This window comes from Podarcis vaucheri (genome assembly GCF_965113315.1).
Source record: "Podarcis vaucheri genome assembly, chromosome: 3".
In the NCBI taxonomy this organism is placed as follows: Eukaryota; Metazoa; Chordata; class Lepidosauria; order Squamata; family Lacertidae; genus Podarcis; species Podarcis vaucheri.
The window spans coordinates 54,185,112-54,206,358 of NC_138761.1; the positions used below are offsets into that span (position 1 = coordinate 54,185,112).

Sequence of the window (21,247 nt, forward strand, 5' to 3'; positions counted from 1 at the left end):
ATGAACTATTCAGGATAGCATGGAAGAGGTGTGACTCTAACTTTGTTGTATTACCAGGGAGACTGGCATGGACAGACTAGGGGAGATGTTCCCCTGGCAAAATCAGTTCACCCTTCAGCTAACCTGAGATCGACATTTCCCTTGTAGGTTCCTCATTTGAGACAACTGTAATCTCCAAGGGTTGAACTGCTGCAGTTGGCATGCCGTTTCTTACAATTAAAATATCATTTTACACCCTTCTTTATGAAGTAAAAAAAAAACCCACTTTCCCAGTAACAAAAAAATTATCTGCTCCACTATCTAAGAATGTAGTAATTTAATTATTATAAAAATGCCAGCGTTAATAATTTAATATACATAAGGATTTAAGTAAAGATAACCCTGTCAAAGCCTAGCTTTATTTTGACTTATGGGAGCAAGAGAGGAGCTACAACAAGCCTGCAAAACCATATCCACTTACCTGGGAGTAAGCCCCATTCAGCTTAATGTGACTTACCACTGAATGCATAGGATGTGTTTATTAAGGTAAAAAAGGTAAAGGTAAAGGACCCCTGGATGGTTAAAGTCCAGTCAAAGGCAACTATGGGGTAGTGGCGCTCATCTCGCTTCAGGCCGAGGGAGCAGGGATTTGTCCACAGACAGCTTTCTGGGTCATGTGGCCAGCATGACTAAGCCACTTCTGGCACAAGGGGACATGGTGATGGAAACCAGAGCTGTTTCCCTTCCCACCACAGCGTTACCTATTTATCTACTTGCACTGGCATGCCTTCAAGCTGCTAGGTTGGCAGAAGCTGGGACAGAGCAACAGGAGTTCACCCTGTTGAAGGGATTCGAACCACCGGGCTTCTGATCAGCAAGCCCAAGAATGGTTTAAACCACAGCGCCACCCGCATCCCATTGTTAATGTATTACTCAACATAATTATACATTCCTGTGGCAATTCAAAGCCTTATTTATGCCTTGTAACTTGTTTTGTCAAAAGAAAATGACCAGATGTTCCACTTAGGGCCATATGAGAATATTAACAGAGAGGAACAGCTTGAGTGCATAACCTTTCACAGGGCTATTTAGTACCAAACCTTCCAGTTCTTAACAGGCCAAAGGAAAAAAATTAACTTATCCCCATATTTCATTATTTGTTGCTGTAAGTCACTGACCAAAAGCAGTTTCTCTTGTATATATACTCTAACTCTAACAGTTTCGGATCATTTAAGATTCTTCCTTTTCCTTGAGTAATGGTTTTGACATCTAATGGATAAAGAGACAGAAACCAACCAGAGCAGATTTTTTGTTGTTGTTGTTGGATAGCTTGAAGGAATCTGTCACTCTCTAAGATGCCAAATACTGTAAAAAATAATGATGCTACCTTCCCTCGATAAACAGAATTTTACACCAGAGAATGTGTCTGTGTCCTGCAATATACAATCTCATTAAAAACGTAAAACATTACAATAGTGATAGTGGTGGTGCTGGGAATCTTTTTAATGAAAACAATTTTATGAAGGCTCACTTTCCCTCAAGGAAGTCATAGAGTATATAGACAATGCCAGATCAAATTATTTTTTTCTTCAAATGTCCATATTAAAGTTCTATGTGATTAGCAAGAATCCTGACAATACTATGAGTTACTGTGACTTTATTGAATTGTATTGTTTTGATGAATTTGTTGCTATTTGCTTTATGATACTGTCTTTGATATTATAGTGATTGCAATGTTTGTTGGGTTTTTAAAAAATACTATTGTGATTATTATTTTACCCAGGATGCAGAGCACATGGATTTTCCCTACCCCAAAATTTATCCTCACAATAACTTTGTGGTGTTAAGAGATGGCTAGTGAGCTTCATAAAGTCCTGGACTAATACAGGACATCCTATTATGTAGTATTGAATCAATATGGAATCAATACAATTATCGTCACCAAACTATGCATTGATACTAAACATTTTTATCACATCAGTCATCATTTTCAAAACAACGCCCTGCAAGTCCTGGAGTAACATTTTCATTTGGAATACTGCACTGATGGAACAAAACTGTGCTACACCCCTATCTGGCTAACTATTTGATTGCTTCTATTTATTATGCTCCATCTTTCCATTCAGTCTCCATGGCCATATGTTTCTCCAATCCAACTTTCCCCCCTGCTAATTTGATCTCCAGTTGTTCTTAACACCTGAATTTTGTTCCTTCTGTTCCTCATTTCTATAGTAGACTTTTCTTCAAGATTATCCAGCCCCTTCCAAAAAATTCCATGCTGAACAGTTGTTTCCTACCTTTTGTTTCTATTTCGGCAATTGTTAGAGGAACTAGGATTTAATTAACCCTTCAGACATGGTTGTGCAGAAGCATTAGTTTAATATACTTGTGACAGTAGCTTCATATAGTAGCTATGCTTGATGGGAAATGATAACAGGAAATTCTGCTTCTTACAACACTAGGAATTGCTGAAGTGACTTTTTCTAAGCTACAGAATCCAATTTAGACATGGTAATTGCAAATGCACTTTTTCAGCTATTGAATGTCAATGCTCCAGTATTTCACAACCTTTGATAAAAGAGATGGTTACTTCAAGATAAGTCATCTAGGTCAAATTGGTTTTTTTTATAAAAACACCCCATTGATTTTAATGGAGCCTGAATTCCTTAATAGGGAATCGATTAAGAATTTAGGGTCGCACTTTAAGTCACACCAGTTTCTAGTGCCAGCTTTGAGAGGGTCCTGGGCAAGGAGCCCTAATGCACCACATTAGTGCTCCCTGCAATCTTACCAAGCAGCATCAGAGGCTTATGTTGGCAGGTAGCAGCACTGAAAAAAGCAATGCTAAAACAATTTTTTATGGCTCAGCACTGAACTGGATGGTGCAGCCACCAGGAGCTAGGAGTCTGATGGCAGTGATCAGAGGATGGAGCAGGTAAGCAGGGAGCTCACTGAACCAGATGGCATGGCACCAGGGCTTCTAGAACCAGAGTTGGAACCATTACAGTGGTCTGCTGGACCTTAGGAACCAAATGCCTCCCAGGCTCCCACATAACCTCACCAGTCCAGCAGCACAAGGAAGCAGCAGGTGGGACACTAGGGAAGGTAAGAGGAATGTCCATCAACAGGCCAGAGAATGGCCTTTGAAGAGACCTGAGTTCTCCAAAAGTGAGTAGAACCTAGAAGAGATGGAATGGAGGCAGAGGCTCAAAAGTCCTCATTTCACTTGATCACCAGGAGGTCTCCTTGGTGCTGCAACAACAAATTTGCCTTGTTCTGTGTGGTCATTTGCAGGAAAATAACAATTCCAATCTCCTGGGCAGACATCAACCCTTCCAAATGGTTAAAAAAAAATATCACAATTTTTCAGGCACAATTGGGGAGGAGGAGTTTGGTCGCTCAACAGTGATGTCATGGGCACCCATTTAATAGTTCTAGCATGCAACCACTTTCCACATGAAACTAATGAGCTCAATCTTAGGACACACTAGCTAGGAAAAATACGATGTGAGTATTGAGGAAATGCAATACTCCTACAAGAGAAGTACATTGTGAAGGAAAGATATTAGGACACCCATGAACATATGGCAACTGTGAATTTAAAGTATGCGGGGATTGTCCAAACCATTAGGTTATATGGGCAGTATAATTTGAGGTTTCTGTAAATCCCTCAGTAGGGAACAGAACCCCAATATATACACATTGTAGAGTCCAGGGGTAACAGATCTGACATGTGGAAGCAATTGCGTGTTGCTACCCATCACCACCCAAGGTTTCTCTGTTGCAGGTCCTTTTGCCTTTCACCACACAAATGAATGGACCGAAGTGTCTATCTATTACAGTATAATATCTTTGTTTATACAAATATGAACACTTGGCTTCATTTAGCTGAATGGAGGCAGTGCAAAAGGGATTCAAAAAGGGGGTGGGTAGGCTAAAGGAACCATGAAGGGAGCAACTTTTTTTTTTGGCACTTAGAGCCGCAAAGTAGCTTCTACTGGTCCTTCCTGTGTGAAACAACTTTTATCTGGAAAAGCTCAAAGGCAGAGAGAGCTGGATTTCAAGAAATTCCCAGATCAATCTAGAGTCTGTTAGAAAGGCATCTTGTCTTGATTTAAACAGTTAAGATAAAGTAAAATATCTACCTCCCTAGACAGTACATTTACAAACTGTTAACATTTGCACTCTGTAATCTATATATTTTAACCTTTCTTGATATATCAGTCCCTGCAGGCCATCCCCTGAATTTCTTCCCTGTTCTTGAGCTGTTTTCATGTGTTCTAAAAATACTTTTACAAGGCATTTTGAAAGGCCAGAAAGGCAGTGGAGTCTTACAAAATGTGAAACAATGTGAGCTGATTAGAATCATAGAATCATAGAGTTGGAATAGACCACAAGGGCCATCGAGTCCAACCCCCTGCCAAGCAGGAAACACCATCAGAGCACTCCTGACATATGGTTGTCAAGCCTCTGCTTAAAGACCTCCAAAGTAGGAGACTCCACCACACTCCTTGGCAGCAAATTCCACTGTCAAACAGCTCTTACTGTCAGGAAGTTCTTCCTAATGTTTAGGTGGAATCTTCTTTCTTGTAGTTTGGATCCATTGCTCCGTGTCCGCTTCTCTGGAGCAGCAGAAAACAACCTTTCTCCCTCCTCTATATGACATCCTTTTATATATTTGAACATGGCTATCATATCACCCCTTAACCTCCTCTTCTCCAGGCTAAACATGCCCAGCTCCCTTAGCCGTTCCTCATAAGGCATCGTTTCCAGGCCTTTGACCATTTTGGTTGCCCTCCTCTGGACACGTTCCAGTTTGTCAGTGTCCTTCTTGAATTGTGGTGCCCAGAACTGGACACAGTACTCCAGGTGAGGTCTGACCAGAGCAGAATACAGTGGCACTATTACTTCCCTTGATCTAGATGCTATACTCCTATTGATGCAGCCCAGAATTGCATTGGCTTTTTTAGCTGCCGCGTCACACTGTTGGCTCATGTCAAGTTTGTGGTCAACCAAGACTCCTAGATCCTTTTCACATGTACTGCTCTCAAGCCAGGTGTCCCCCATCTTGTATTTGTGCCTCTCATTTTTTCCCCCCATGAAGCCTAAAACACATTTGGGTGTAGTTTAATTGTCTTATCAAGTTTTAACTGCAAGAGCTGAATTAATCCTTTGTTATTCCTTTCTTGTTTATCTTCATTCCATAACTATACTCTCAACCACCCTCACTCAAAAAACCTTCCAATGGGAATCAGCTGCTTTAAAGCTACTGGAGGCTGGTTCAGATACTTGCCCAGAAGGGGTGAAGCTCTTTCGTTCTATCGGTTTTTTTCTCAGGCTGCCCTTGGTGGGGGGGGGCGACCCAATTATTGTTCCCTATTTGTGAGGTGGAAGAAGATGGGAGTCTCCCTGCATTCAGCCTTGGTACAAGAAGAGCAAAATGGGGTGAGGGGGAGAAAGATGAAAATATTCAGATGGTCTTCAACTGACAGCAGAAGAATGTTTTGCAACATTTGTACATTTGACAAGCACTCTGGAAATTGTTATTATCTGTGGATATAGGGAGCTGAAAGAGAGGGATATTTGAGAGATTTCCAAAGGAGACTTACTTAGTAATCCTATGTCAGCAGATTATTTGGATGAGATAAAAATGCATATTGGACAAAGTTCACAAATATTTCAAGGTAGTAGCATTTCAAGGTAGAGCAGCGAGGTCAGCGCCACACAGATGCACCAATGCAACTGCTTCTGCCAATCTTATGCTTGCAGTAGTGTACAAACACCACCCTGATCTCATCACCATCCCTTTGCAGTCCCGTTCATGTAAGCAGCAGTGTGGAGAGCTCTGCCACACCATACATACCCTACTGTTCTCATTGAGTTCTCATCTTAACACTTACACTTCTTGGTTTAATTAACTCTCATTCCCCATTAGATCTGAACTGGAAAACTATGATTACTAGGATTGGAACAAGCCAGGATCTTAAACCACGGTTACTTCTGATCCTAATAAGTATAGTTTCAGGGTTCATGTGTAATTGGAAACTATGGTTAATTAACCCAGGAAGTGCTGAACTGCAGTCCACCTTTAAGAGAGAGAGGAAGGAAGGAATGAAGGAAGGAGCAGGAGGAGAAGGAGAAGAGTTTGGATTTTATATCCCGTTTTATCACTACCCTAAGGAGTCTCAAAGTGGCTAACATTCTCTTTTCCCTTCCTCCCCCACAACAAACACTCTGTGAGGTGAGTGAGGCTGAGAGACTTCAGAGAAGTGTGACTAGCCCAAGGTCACCCAGCAGCTACATGTGGAAGAGTGGGGAAGCGAACCCGGTTCATCAGATTACGAGTCCACCGCTCTTAACCACTACACCACGCTAGCCCAAGGTCACCCAGCAGTTGCATGTGGAGGAGCAGGGATGCGAACCGGGTTCACCAGATTCACCAGATTAACCACTACACCACACTGGCATACCATCTTTGCACTGGTGATGCGAAGATGAACCATAAGAGAACCAAGTCTCATACATATCTGTTTAATATATACAGCCAAACCAAGGCCATTATCATGCTGATGTGAAAAGACATGACGTTAGGAATAAAGATGACTAATGTGCTTAAAAATAGCAAAGAAAATGAAGATAAAGCCATTAAAAACTTTTTTGGGGTACTTTTTCACCTTTCTTTTCTGAGTGCTTTTCATAAGATGGCTGGATGGGGACTAGAAGAAAAAGGGGAATCTGGTAATTTAATTTATTATTTACTAAGAGCAGCATTAGAGTCAGGGAATTCAGACAGCACAATTCTCTGGGATTCAGGTACCAAATGTGTGATTGAAGGCAAAAGGCTTCTGGTCTTCTATCTCACAATTGACTCAGATTTGCCATCATCCACTTGAAAGCCTGTCATGCTTTATTGCTTAATTAGTAACTTGTCAAAAAGCTTGAATATATAACTTCAATGTTAGCTTTCCTCCATATGCACACTTACTTTTTATTGGGATAATGAGCTGAGGAATGACAGGAAGGATCTTGTTCCCTCCATGCTCCAGCATGTCATGGATGCCTTGCCGAGCAAAAAACTCATAGGGAAATTGCATTTCACACAGACCATCGAAAAACAGTGGCAGATAGTGATGATAGTCCAGCTTCTCTATCTCCACCTGGAAGTGCACACAGGGGGGAAAAAAGAAATCTAAATTAAGCCTACATGATGTCCAGGCGAACCAAAGGACTCATGACACAGTTTTATTCAGCAATACAAAATTTAGTGTCCACTAGAATATGGCAAGATACCAAGTGTAATGTTTGCAGAATGATGGATTCCTTAGTTCCTGCCCAGTAGAACAAAAGCAATGATGTTTAAAAATTTGTGTTTTTTACATTATTATTTCTGAATATTATTTGATATGATTGATCCAGAGAAAAAGGCTCTGAATCAGTATGGAGGTATCCTTCTAACGAAGAATAAGGTTGAGTCTAACAGGTAACTGATTCATCAAATGCAAGTCTGACACAACTGAAAGGCCAAATTAGTTATAAGAATATTCATGATATGCCCACAACAACAGAAGATTCAACCAGAGACATTTAGATGCTTACTTTGGTAACTCTTAAAGTACACATCTGAATTTTTGATCTTGTATCTCCTCTGGGGAGTTATCAGATAAAGAAATGAGCTGAAAACATAATGATTAGAATAATAATACAGGTATAGGCTGGAATCTTAACCCCATTTACATAGGGGCAAGCCCTAATGACTTCAATAGGACTTATTTCTGCATAGACATGATTAGGATTGTGCATTCAGCAACTGTGGTCAGGATAAATTTTCTGTGCAACATTCTGCAACATGAAATTGGATATAATGTCTAGACCAATGCCAATCCTTCATTTGGAAAGGATAAATGCAAATATTGAGAATAAACTATGTATTTTATTGAAGTTGACATTCAAATTATGAGATAAGTCGTTCATTGAAGTAAAAAACAACAACCCTGCATTCTTCCATTTTTTCCAGCATCTTGCAGAACACCTTTTTAATAATGTTGACATCTAAGAATGCTCCCTCTAGATTAATAGTTTCAATGTGAGAGAACCAAGTCCATCAAACACAACTTTGAAGTCAAGTTTAATTTGGCTTCATTTCATTACAACAGACTATATTGCTTCAGAACTATTATCAAATTCAAATTATTGTCTATTGTTTTCATTAATACACAGAGTAATCCCATGGAAGTAACGGGGGAGGGAGACTCCTTGGCAGAGCTACTACCATTTCTTAAGCCTGTTGGCTCAATGTGGGAAATGGGATAGCTTTCCCCTTTTTATTTCCCCTGTATCAAAACCCACCCACCCAATGACACCAATGGGAGGGAAATTACCTCAGCTACAAGGCTGATAAGAGTTCTTGGCCCTTTGGGAGGGTGTCAAGGAAATAAGGTTGGAGGGATCATAAATGTTTTTATTAATTAAAGCTTTTATAATTTTACACTAAGATGAAGAAAAATTGGGGGGGGGGGGAGAGCCAGTGCGGAGTAATGGTTAGAGTGTTGGACTAAGACTTGGGAGAGCAGGGTTCGAATCCCAACTCATCTGTGAAGCTCACTGGGTGACCTGGAGTCAGTCACCATCTCTTAGCCTCACCTGCCTCACAAGGCTGCAGATGTGAGGATGAAATGGGGAAGAGGAGAACCATGTATGCTACCTTGAGATCCTTGGAAGATAAAGGTGGTATATAAATAAAATAAAGTAATAAAAACTAAAATTATACAGAGTTAAATCATGATTACAAAGCATCATGACACAGCTGAGGAAAGGAAACCAAAATGTGACAAGGTGGGGGTTTTTTTATACTGAATGCATACTGCTAGCATACCTCTGTCCCCCGTGCAACAGAAAACTATGAATGGTACTTCTATGCTTCAAGCTTTCCATGGTGGTACTAGAGACACCTCCAAGGCTGTTTGTGCCATTTCAGAAGCAGAGCTCATCTCATCCAGCTGAATGGCAGCTACATTCTAAGGGCTCTTCAGCTGACTATAGGACTGCAGCCATAGTTGGTCAATAATTCTCCTGGTTTGACCCACATTAAACTAGCTTGCTTTTTCATGAGAAATGGCCAGTCTTGGATTAGATTTGCAAAACCTCTTTGAGAGTTGTGTTTCCAAGATACAGCTGTCCCCAACGTTTGTTGTGACTAGCAACTGGTACCACTTTGGTAACGGTTTAAATGATATTGGATTTCTTGAAGAATCTGCTGGGCGGGTGTGAAGCCAACTGTTCTTTATCTCGCAGTGTTTAATGTCCTCCCACAACATGGAATCCAGAAATATTTTAGCATTAAATTCCACAGTGTGAAACCTTTTTACGTTTGTGTTTATTATTTAGCTTTGAAAAGTGTCTATTAAGCAAACATGCCAAGATAAATAGGATTTTTTGTTAACACCCACAACAGGCTTCTACATTTTTCAGTTCTTCCCACAAAAACTATTTTGAATTAAAACTAAAAAAATCCTTGGCTGCACTTAACTGTGTCTGCTGAGACACTGCTAACAGCTGTCTGTAGATACACCCTCTCATAAAGAGAACAAAAGTTACTACAAACTATGCATATAACAAATGTATAAACCACAAAGCCAAACAGTAAGCAGAAGATCAGCAATTGCCCTTTCTCTGAATTTTCTGACCATCATTTATTTCCAAATTAAGTTTTCCTGTGCTTCTGGAGCTGTGGGCAAAATAGCACCAACCACCCACAACACAGAGGTAGCAGCAGACTCAGGAGCCTCTGATTTAGCTGAATAGCTATACAGTAGAATAATTTGTGTAAATTTCATTTGTTGTGATTTTTTATAAGTGTAAATTTTAATATTTATTATAAAGTGAACTTCAGTACAACATTTTGTATCCTCAGGGTAGCTTCCAGGGTCATTCTGCCAAGTACATACATATCACTAGAATGAGTCATTCATGCACCTTCCTGATAGATAGTTTCTTGGCTATTTGTCATTGATGGAACTGTCTCCAATCCAATTGCATGAATGACCCATTTGTTTTTACATGAGTGCACACATGGGAATTGCTCTAGGATGCAAATGCCACATCGAACTTGGCTTTTTATATTGGTACCATAGGAGAAATTGTATTATTACCCCTTAGCACCTCAAATTTTTAAAACAATAACAACAAATATTTCTACTCAGTAAATACAGTGGTGCCTCGCAAGACGAAATTAATTCGTTCCGCAAGTTTCTTCTTCTTGCGAGTTTTTCGTCTTGCGATGCACGGTTTCCCATAGGAATGCATTGAAAATCAATTAATGCGTTCCTAGGGAAACCAACCTCTTCTGAAGGCTGGGGGGGGGGACAAGGGCTTTTCTTCCCACCCCCAGCATTTTAAAACCCCGGGACAGCGGAGGACTTCTCCGCTGTCCGGGGCGATCTTAAAATGCTGGCGGGCGGCATTTTAAAATCGCCCCGGGACAGCGGAGGACTTCTCCGCTGTCCGGGGCGATTTAAAAGCCCCTGGGAAGGCAGGCAGGGGGGGACAAAGACTTTTGCCCCCCGCAAGCCTTCAGAAGAGGTCCTGGACCTCTTCTGAAGGCTGGCGGGGGCGAAAGTCTTTGCTCCCCCCGCCTGCCTTCAAAAGCTGTCCGGCCAAGGCTTCGCGGACCTCTGCCGGCATGCCGAAGCCTGCGCGCGCTGACATTAGCGCGCGCAGGCTTCGCGGAGCGCTCCGCCAGCAGCGGCAGCGGTGCCGCTGCTGGCGGAGACTTGCCGGCATGCCTCTCCTGCCTTCAAAAGCCGTCCGGGATAGCGGGAAGCGCTTCCCTGCTATCCCGGACTGCTTTTAAAATGCTGGCGCTGGGGAGCAAAGCCTTTCGGCCCCCGCCAGCCTTCCTGGACCTCTTCTGAAGGGGGGGGGAAAGGCTTTGCTCCCCACCGCTAGCATTTAAAAGAGGTCCCCGGAGATTTCCCTATGGGCTTTCGTCTTGCGAAGCAAGCCCATAGGGAAATTTGTTTTGCGAAGCGCCTCCAAAACGGAAAACCCTTTCGTCTAGCGGGTTTTCCGTCTTGCGAGGCGTTCGTCTTGCGGGGTACCACTGTACCAGAAAAGAGAATGCAAGCCCATTTTGTGCTAGAATCAAAGGGTATATATAGATATGTCTCATAGTACCTAGAAATATCCAGAGAGAAAGAAGCAGCTCAGGACCACAAGGGCATGGTCACTGGGTGTATAAAGATGTTATAGAGGTGTATATACTCTAAGCAATTATTTATAAAATTACCTTGCTCTCTTGGCAGAGATCCTAATGTGATGATATTGAAAAGCATGACTTGTATTTTCCTCTACTCATATGTGAATGCTAATGCACATTATATATGTCATTGCCTATTTCTTTAGAGTGAGAATTCACAGCAGGAAAAAATGTCACTCTTTTCTGCTGGTTTCCATTTCTTTTTCAGTATCTCCCTAAAGAGCCCCTGAGGAATCCCTTAAAAGCGAGCCATAGAGCATTGTTTACATGAAAGAGACATGCAGACTCTTTTTAAGCAACAACAGAAAAGGGCCACGGTCAATGGAGGTCTACAAATAACATACTTTGTGGCAGATGAGGACCTGAAATCCTTCTTGGCTGTCAGATTCTGAAGGCAGATTCTGGAACTGCCAGCCACTCACCCCCAGCTGCAAATCTCAGAACAAACCATTAATAGGCCAGTCATTTGAGTCCACAATACCAACCGGCCCAATGAAATTGCGATCCAATGCTCACCCAACACCAAGTACAAAACAGAAAGTCTGGACTCCGTGGGCGGGGAGAAATCAGACTGCTCATACTAGGCAGCAGCACCCAAACCACACAGTTCTGCTACTGACATATTGAGAGAAGAGATATACAGATGCCTTTGTAATCTTCCAGGGGGAAAATAAAAGCTCATGCTTTGTCTCCCCCAGATTCATGCACAGAGATCAGAACTTCAGGCCCAGAATTCAGTACTGAAGGAGTCCTCTTTGGAGCCTTGACTTAATGGAACTCTACATAGAATATTTTTTCAAGTTTAACCCCAGGCTATGTATGGCCTCCCAAGAGAAAGGTTACTTAAAGCCTCACATATTTGAGATGAAGGAGCAAGTGACTCAGCAGCAAACCAAGCCATATAATAAGCAAACTTTGGAGATGAGATCATTCCATTAATCAGTGTAGCTTGCTACTTAAATTTATTTAAAAACCATATTTTAAATCTTACAAGCTTCCTGATTTTCACCTACAAAGTGTAAGAAAAACAAGCTGACAGATACCCCTGAAGAGAGCACACTACCACCAGCAAGAAGAGGAAGAGAACTGACTGATAAGCAGCCAGCTATTTCCTGGTTATTGTAAAGAAAATTACTGTATTTTTCGCCCTATAGGACGCACCTTTTCCCCTCCAAAAATGAAGGGGAAATGTGTGTGCGTCCTATGGGGTGAATGCAGGCTTTCGCTGAAGCCTGGAGAGCGAGAGGGGTCGGTGTGCACCGACCCCTCTCGCTCTCCAGGCTTTGCGGACCTCTCCGCAAGCAGCGGGAGCCTGTCGCTGGGCTCCCGTTGCTTGCGGAGAGTTGCCTGCATGCTGAAGCCCGCGTGCGCTGAGCTCAGCGCGTCCAGGCTTCGCGGACCTCTCCACAAGCAGCGGGAGCCGGCGATGGGTTCCCACGGCTTGCAGAGAGCTGCCTTTTGGGGGGCTGGGGTCGGGGGAAGCTCGGGCTTCCCCCGCCCCAGCCCCGCGCCTGGGGGGGGGAAAGAATTTCCTCCCCTTTATTTCCCCCCATAAAAACTAGGTGCACCTTATGGGACGGTGCGTCCTATAGGACGAAAAATACGGTAATAGCCTTCTTATGGAACCTTAAGATCTGTATTGCTATTTGAGTTGGAGATCAATCCTACACCCATAATGTTGATGGCTGGGGGCAGGGTGGTGGTAAGATGAAACATGGACCCCTCTGCTGGTGAAGAGGAGCACTACTGAAGAGTGGGGCTCCACCATGATAGAACAGGCCCCTAAATGGGGTTTTTGGGGAGATGAGCCATTGCCAGCTGTGCACTGCCCCTCGGCTGTGCAGCCTGCAACTGGCCTAGCAAAAACTCAATGAAACTGCTCCCTCGCATTCCACCCTGACCAGTAGGAATCAGCCACCATCCTACAGAAGCAGGTCTAGATCAGGTCAGTGCCTGGAACCAAGTATATGCTACCATGATGGGTGGGATAAATGTAGGAAAACAAAATAAATTAACTATTGTATGCTTTGTAGTTTGCAAATTTGGAGAAAAATGTTATAAAGTGCCTAAAGGTCTTACTTTGCCCGCTTCATTATTAAAAGAGAAAGCAAGTTACTCCACCAAAGTTTCTTTATCAAAACATACTTGTGTTCAGTTATAACTCCATTTCCCTCTAGATTTGTACTGATTTTAATATTTCTTGTAGTTTATTTCCAAGTGTGGAAATATTGGTAGTAGATGTGTGTTGCATCAAATCTTCCTGTGGCCTCTATATGTAATTATTCTTCAGTTTTGTGGGATAGTGTCAGTATTCCATGAATTCCCCACTATTCTAGGTTGTGAGATTTTTCAAGCTAACAACTTCAGGATCATAGGGTAAATGATTTAATGTCCTGTTTACAGAATATCAAGTATTCTGTGACATGCTCCTCCCTAGCCCTTCCTGACAAGGAAACATTGTTTTGGAGTATATCTGAGTAAACAGTGAACATTTACATTATAGTCTTAAAAGTTGTCATTTATTCTACAATAGAATTGTGACCTAGGTAGTGGTAACTCAGATTTCTCCCTTCTACCAGCACTTTAATAGGAGCTAATGGGGAATTTTCAAAGTATATACATTTGAATAAAATAGAACACTAAATGAACCAAGGATTATTCCTCCACCCAACTTGCTGCCAGCAGACGCAGCAGTCCTATTCCACACAGTGTCATGGTTGGATGGTGAAAACACAGATGTACAAATCAGACAAAAATATCCTATTGCCTGGAGCTGTGTATTAATTCAGATAGCCTTCTTAGATTGATTTAAAGTAGTAAACTACTGTACTATTTAATTTCTCTTCCCCCTTCCATCCCTCCAGGGCTAAAACTTGTTTTAACATCAACTACAGAGCAAATAAATTAGAAGCTATTTCAAATGTTGTAGCTTTTACATGTTAGCTTATTGCTTACAAAGCCCATCTGCCTGTCGTTTTAAATACGTATAGCTGTATTTCTCTCCATTCAACTAGTAAGGAATCCAGCCCAATTATGGGGCTGAACAGGTTGTACTTGAGCTCAATCTCAATTTAAGTAGTATATTAAATTGTATGAGTTGGAACCAGAGTTGGGCTGCTTCCATCCATGGAGGGGAATGAAACCCAGCAAAGGCTCCCAGTGCAGGAAGAGAGGAAGGTCAAAGGGAGCTGCAAGGGGAAGAGGTCTGCCTCAGTGGGAGAGATAGGAAGCAGGGCTCATTTTATCAGCTTTGCTGGAGGCCCAGTGCCGTTGGGCATCTCCTGCCACTGAACTGTGCCAGCTGGTCATTTTAGGAACAACTGTTTAGAAATTGGAGCCAGAGTTTTGATTTTTATATTCCTCTTCCCTCCCTGCCCCTTTTCCTTTGCGCATCATGTTTTTTCCCATGCCTTCTTGTTTTGATTGTATGTAAGCCCCTCTAGGAGACTTTTGGGCTGACCAGCAGGGTACAAGAACTCAAAATAAAGAGTCTTGTCAATATTTGACTTTTAAGGCACATCAAGAGTTCTTTCTGGAAATGAACACTGTATTTTATTTTATTTTTAGCAAAGAAGGTATAGATTCAATCCTGTGTTTAAAATGCAACATTGACTTATGGAATCCATAGCTTAATGTTTCTAATAATTTGAAATATTTCAAATATCTGGAAAATATCACAAATGAAAATTCATCTTAGTATCTCCTCCATCAAGGAAGCAGAAACAAAATTATACTTTTGCTCTCCAAACTAGGTCAAAGACTAGAAGAATTATAATCTATTTCTGTTAACAGTATATCTTCTATGTAAAGAATAATCAGAGCTCATTATCTTTAACTGCAATCATTCACTCAGTTATGCACTTAAATCCCACTGAAACATGGCTGTGAGTTTGGTGCTCTAAATACATGACTTTTTAATAGCATTTCCTTCATTGGAGGTTTTTAAGCAGAGGTTGGAAGCCATCTGACATGGATGTTTTAGTTGAAATTCCTGCATTGAAGGGGATTGCATTAGATGATCATCAGGGTCACTTCCAGCTGTACAGTTTTATGATCCTATGAATTCTTTCACTAAAAACAAAAGGTAACAAACTGAAGATAATAAATTAGCATATTAGAAAGAAAGGGTTTATACCGTCTTCTCCCCTGATGTGTTAGTACACGCAAAGAGCTTGGAATGTGTAAAAAACCACATTCAGAAATCTATTACCATTTTTCATGTGTAGAACAGCTCACATACACATACGTGCACTGCTCTCCAATCTTAATCATGTACCATTTATGATTCTCCAGTTACCGTATTTTTCCATGTATAAAACCATGTTTTTTGCTAAAAATTATTAGTCAAAAATTGGGGGTTGTCTTATAAATAGATGGTGAATGCACAGGGGCTTGGGCTTGGGCAGCCTTGGGCTCAGGCTCAGGAGACCTGGGCTCAGGTTCGGGCTCCAGCTTTGGGGGGCCAGGCTTTGGCACTGGTGCAGGTAGCCTGGGCTTGGGTTCAGGCTTGGACTCTGGTGCAGGCGGCCCAGGCCCTTTAAATATGGCAAACCTAACTTTGGGTGACCCCCTCCCCCCAAAAAAGCTGAAAGTTGTTCTGTTTGATGTTTAGAATACAGTACTGATTAATTAATTTTGGGTTAAAAACAAATAGGTCATCTTATACATGGGGGCATCTTACGCAGAAAAATACGGTATCTTTTATCCTTCTGCAGCTCTTCCAGCTAAATCAGAGGCTCCTAACATGAACCAAAGTGAGCTGGTACTCTCCACTTTTTTTTATTCTCAGCCTCCCACCCATAAATGTATATAAAGAAACTCTGTCCTTTGCTTTTATATGCAAGATTTCCAGTAGTGGGCAGGGAAGAAAGAAACAACATTTTTCCTGGGGTCATTATGGTGGGCTGTACAGAGATTTCCCTTCCAATCTTATGCACACCTACCTGGAAGTAAGTCTGATTTAATTTAGTGGGACTTACCTCTGAGTGAGGTTTTTGCTATGAGATACAGTGGTACCCCGCAAGACGAACGCCTCGCAAGACGGAAAACCCGCTAGACGAAAGGGTTTTCCGTTTTGGAGACGCTTCGCAAAACGAATTTCCCTATGGGCTTCCTTCGCAAGACGAAAGCCCATAGGGAAATCTCCGGGACAGGGCGTCTTGCCCACTGTCCTCGGACCTCCTCCCGCCGCCAGGCTTCGGAAGGCTGCTCCGAAGCCTGGCGGAGGGCGGAGAGGTTTTTTAAAAACCCCGGGACAGCGGGGGACTTCTCCTTTGTCCTGAGGTTTTTTAAAATGCTGGCGGGCGGCAGCGAAGGCTTTGCTGCCGCCCGCCAGCATTTTAAATTCGCCCCGGACAGCGGAGAAATCCCCCGCTGTCCCGAGGTTTTTTAAAATGCTGGCGTCTTCCCCTTTCTCCCCGGACCTCTTTTGAAGCAAGGGGCGGCAACGCGGAGAAGCGATCTTCTCCCCGTTGCCGCCCCTTGCTTCAAAAGAGGGGACAGAGGGAAAGGCGGGCGCCTTCCTCTCTCTCCCCCCCGGACCCCTCTTGAAGCAAGGGGCGGCAAAGGGGAGAAGCGATCTTCTCCCCGTTGCCGCCCCTTGCTTCAAAAGAGGGGACAGAGGGAAAGGCGGGCGCCTTCCTCTCTCTCCCCCCCGGACCCCTCTTGAAGCAAGGGGCGGCAAAGGGGAGAAGCGATCTTCTCCCCGTTGCCGCCCCTTGCTTCAAAAGAGGGGACAGAGGGAAAGGCGGGCGCCTTCCTCTCTCTCCCCCCCGGACCCCTCTTGAAGCAAGGGGCGGCAAAGGGGAGAAGCGATCTTCTCCCCGTTGCCGCCCCTTGCTTCAAAAGAGGGGACAGAGGGAAAGGCGGGCGCCTTCCTTTCTCTCCCCCCGGACCCCTTTTGAAGCAAGGGGCGGCAAAGGGGAGAAGCGATCTTCTCCCCATTGCCGCCCCTTGCTTCAAAAGAGGGGACAGAGGGAAAGGCGGGCGCCTTCCTTTCTCTCCCCCCGGACCCCTCTTGAAGCAAGGGGCGGCAAAGGGGAGAAGCGGGGGGCGAAAATATTTGTCCCCCCTGGCTGCCCTGGCTGCCTTCCCGGGAGGGCTTTTAAATCGCCCCGGACAGCGGAGAAGTCCTCCGCTGTCCGGGGCGATTTTAAAATGCTGCCGTGGGGGGGGGAGCAAAGACTTTCGCCCCCCCCCCCAGCCTTCAGAAGAGGTCGGGGGACAGATTGTCCCCGGACCTGGTCTGAAGTCGGTTTCCATAGGAACGCATTAATTGATTTTCAATGCATTCCTATGGGAAACCGTGCATCGCAAGACGAAAAACTCGCAAGAAGAAAAAACTTGCGGAACGAATTAATTTCGTCTTGCGAGGCACCACTGTACAAAGAAAGTTACAAAGGGGGGGGGGAGAGGAACTGATTCTCTTTTCCACTGCTGCTTTGCCAAGACAAAACTTCAACTGGATTCTATGCAAAAGGGAGGGTATTTAATATACTGCTAGGCAGGCAGGCAGTCAATTTGTCCCTCCTTGTAAAATATTCATAGTACAAATAAATAGTGATAGCCTTGCAGTAGATCAAGCATTAATCAAGCTAGTATGTAAAATGGGCATGAGTTAAGTAACCTTTGACCTGCAAAGACTACTGTGGAACCTGAAACTTTTTTGAATTCCCTGGGTGCTTGAAGCTTTTGTGCAATTTGTGTTTTCTTGCTATTCAGCTTATTTTAAGCATTTTGAACTGATGTCACCTCCCACCTTGCTCAATTAGTCACATTTTCTTTGCACAATAAACACTGATTACTATTAAAAATGTGAAGAAAGAACGATAAGAAATTATTATTTATTTCCAACATTATTAATTATAGCTTTGTTAATGTGTTGGTTTTGGAACTATCGCTGGGAAATGTTTTAGATACCAAACGGGAAAACTGAAAACCATTCCAGAACTAAAATTAAACATAGCAAGCTGGTGTGGGCAATATATATATATATATATATATATATATATATATATATATATGCAGGTTTTGGTGTCTTCGGGTGTCTTCCCGTGTAAGAGTCGGGGTGTCTGTGCGACGTTTCGACGAGGTCTCACTCGTCATCTTCAGGCCTGAAGATGACGAGTGAGACCTCGTGTAAGAGTCGGGGTGTCTGTGCGACGTTTCGACGAGGTCTCACTCGAGATCTTCAGGCCTGAAGATGACGAGTGAGACCTCGTCGAAACGTCGCACAGACACCCCGACTCTTACACGGGAAGACACCCGAAGACACCAAAACCTGCATTCCTGTACCCGTGAAAATCTACGAAAGCATATATATATATATATATATATGCAGGTTTTGGTGTCTTCGGGTGTCTTCCCGTGTAAGAGTCGGGGTGTCTGTGCGACGTTTCGACGAGGTCTCACTCGTCATCTTCAGGCTGGTGCTTTCGGCTTCTTGTTACTGGAACAGAGCAGAATCTGGTGTTTGAGTTCCTATAAATACTGTTGAGGGGTGTGGTGTATAGCCTCCAACGTTCTGGGCAGAGAGGAAGTTCCTAGATTAGTGTGCCTTTTCTTCTTTTGTTCCTTAATTACTTGAGGGATATCTTGAGTGATTTCATGAGTGATATTCTGAATACCACTGGGTGGGTCATTAAGTGTAGATTAGTTGCTAAAGCTTTTGTGTCTTGACCTCTTGAGCTTGTGAAGAGTTTTTCTGAGAAGATGGCTGTGCTGCATTTAGTTGTGCTCTGGCTTGGCTTCGTGTATAGGGGCGAGCTGTGGTTTTGTGCCTTGTGCCAGCCAGATCTGTGTAGGGATTGCAGGGGGTTGCAGCATCCGGAGGTGCCACTATAGTTTGGCTACTGGATGGAGTCTGTAATATGTCTGTGGAGAGGGTCTGGGTTTGGGTCTGGTGTGGTTGATTGGTGACGGCGTTCTGTGTGCCTCTGGTTCTGGTGTCGGTTTTTGTGGGGAGGGCTAATTTCCAGATGTCTGGCAGGCGGGACGTGTCGTCACGCTTGTTCATGTTGTGAGGGTGTTTCTCTATCTCGATGGCTTCCATGATTATTCTCTTGTGGTGATGTTCCATGTTAAAGAGCAATTTGGAATCTGCAAAATTAATTTCGTGTCCTGTTTCTTTCATGTGTTGGAAAAGAGAGGAAGTTTTTTCTTCTTTTTTGACGGCATTCTTGTGTTCTGCGATACGTGCATTTATTCGTCTGTTTGTTTGTCCAATGTACGTGGCTGGGCAGACTTTGCAGGGTATTTCATAGACCCCTTGGTTTTCCAGCTGGATTTTGTCTTTTGGGTTTCTGAGGATATTGGCTATTTTTTGGTTGGTGCAGAAGGCTGTTTTGATATTGTGTTTATGGAGGATTTTGCTGATTTTGTCTGTAGTGCCCTTGATATAAGGAAGGAGGGCCATGCCATTGTTTTCTTCTGTGTCTTGGTTTTTGGGGGGTGTTTCTTTTTGGATTAGCTTCGTAACCCTGTTTTTCTGGTATCCATTGGCGATTAACACATTTGAGAGATTCTGTAACTCAGTTGTCAAGTGGTCTTTGTCAGCCAGGCGTTTGGTTCTGGAGATGAGAGTCTTGGCTACGGAGTTTATTTGTGCAGGGTGGTGGTGTGATTGTGCATGTAAGTAGCGGTTGGTGTGTGTTTTTTTCCGGTAGATAGTGTGTCCTAGGGAGCCATCAGGTTTTTTGTAGATTAGGACGTCAAGAAAGGGGAGTTGGTTGTTGTCTTCTATTTCCATAGTGAATTGTATTTTGGGGTGTAGTCTGATTTTATTGGCTTCATCTGGGTCGATTTTGGTCAGGCTAGCTTCGACTCCGCCCAGATGAAGCCAATAAAATCAGACTTGAAGTCACCAACATCCTCTGCTCCAGCAAACCACCCAGAAGCAATTTACACAAAGAAGAACAGAAAGCACTCACCAACCTGAGGAAAGACAACAACATAATCATTCTCCCAGCAGACAAAGGCAACGCCACTGTTGTGATGAACACATCGGACTACCAAGCAAAACTATCAAATCTACTCCAAGACCCTACCTACCAACCTATAAAAACAGATCCCACCACCTATCTGGAAAAAACCACCAAATCCAAAATAAAAGCCTCTCCTATCAGTGAAGAAATCCAGCTAAGAATCATCCCCAGAGAAAAATCATCCAGATGCCCCAAACTCTACGGTCTCCCCAAGATACACAAAGAAGGAACACCACTCAGACCAATAGTCAGCTCCATAGGCTCACCTCTACAAAATCTCGCTAAATTTCTCGCTAAGCAACTTCAGCCCTATGCAGAATCCATCGCTTCACACGTTACTAACTCCTTCCAGTTCATAGAAACAATAAAGAAGCAATACCTACATCCCGATGACCTTCTTGTGAGCTTCGATGTTGTATCTCTCTTCACTCAAGTGCCCATTAATGAAGCCTTGACAGCCATCCAAAACAAATACAATCCCCCCAAATACATCCTGGACCTGACCAACCACTGCCTAACCAACACGTACTTCATCCACAATGGACAAAGATACAAACAGATAGAAGGAGCACCTATGGGATCACCCCTCTCACCGGTCATCGCAAATTTGTACATGGAACACTTTGAAACCAATGCTTTAGACAAGTCAGAACACAAACCCAAACTTTGGCTCAGATATGTTGACGACACCTTTGTAATTTGGCCACACGGGAAAGAAAAACTAGATAGCTTCCTCACACATCTCAACAGCCTACACCCCAAAATACAATTCACTATGGAAATAGAAGACAACAACCAACTCCCCTTTCTTGACGTCCTAATCTACAAAAAACCTGATGGCTCCCTAGGACACACTATCTACCGGAAAAAAACACACACCAACCGCTACTTACATGCACAATCACACCACCACCCTGCACAAATAAACTCCGTAGCCAAGACTCTCATCTCCAGAACCAAACGCCTGGCTGACAAAGACCACTTGACAACTGAGTTACAGAATCTCTCAAATGTGTTAATCGCCAATGGATAC

The 21,247-nt window shown here is 43.2% G+C and overlaps 1 protein-coding gene across 2 annotated transcripts in view; it reads right to left on the reverse strand.

The window, feature by feature from the left end:
- PACRG (parkin coregulated) overlaps positions 1-21,247 on the reverse strand; it is a 233,009-nt gene that overhangs the window by 118,853 nt on the left and 92,909 nt on the right. For both annotated transcript variants that reach the window (XM_082215353.1, XM_082215352.1), the window contains exon 3: positions 6,965-7,136. In XM_082215353.1, coding sequence (XP_082071479.1) covers positions 6,965-7,136 — 172 coding nt within the window. The remainder of the gene's footprint in view (positions 1-6,964; positions 7,137-21,247) is intronic.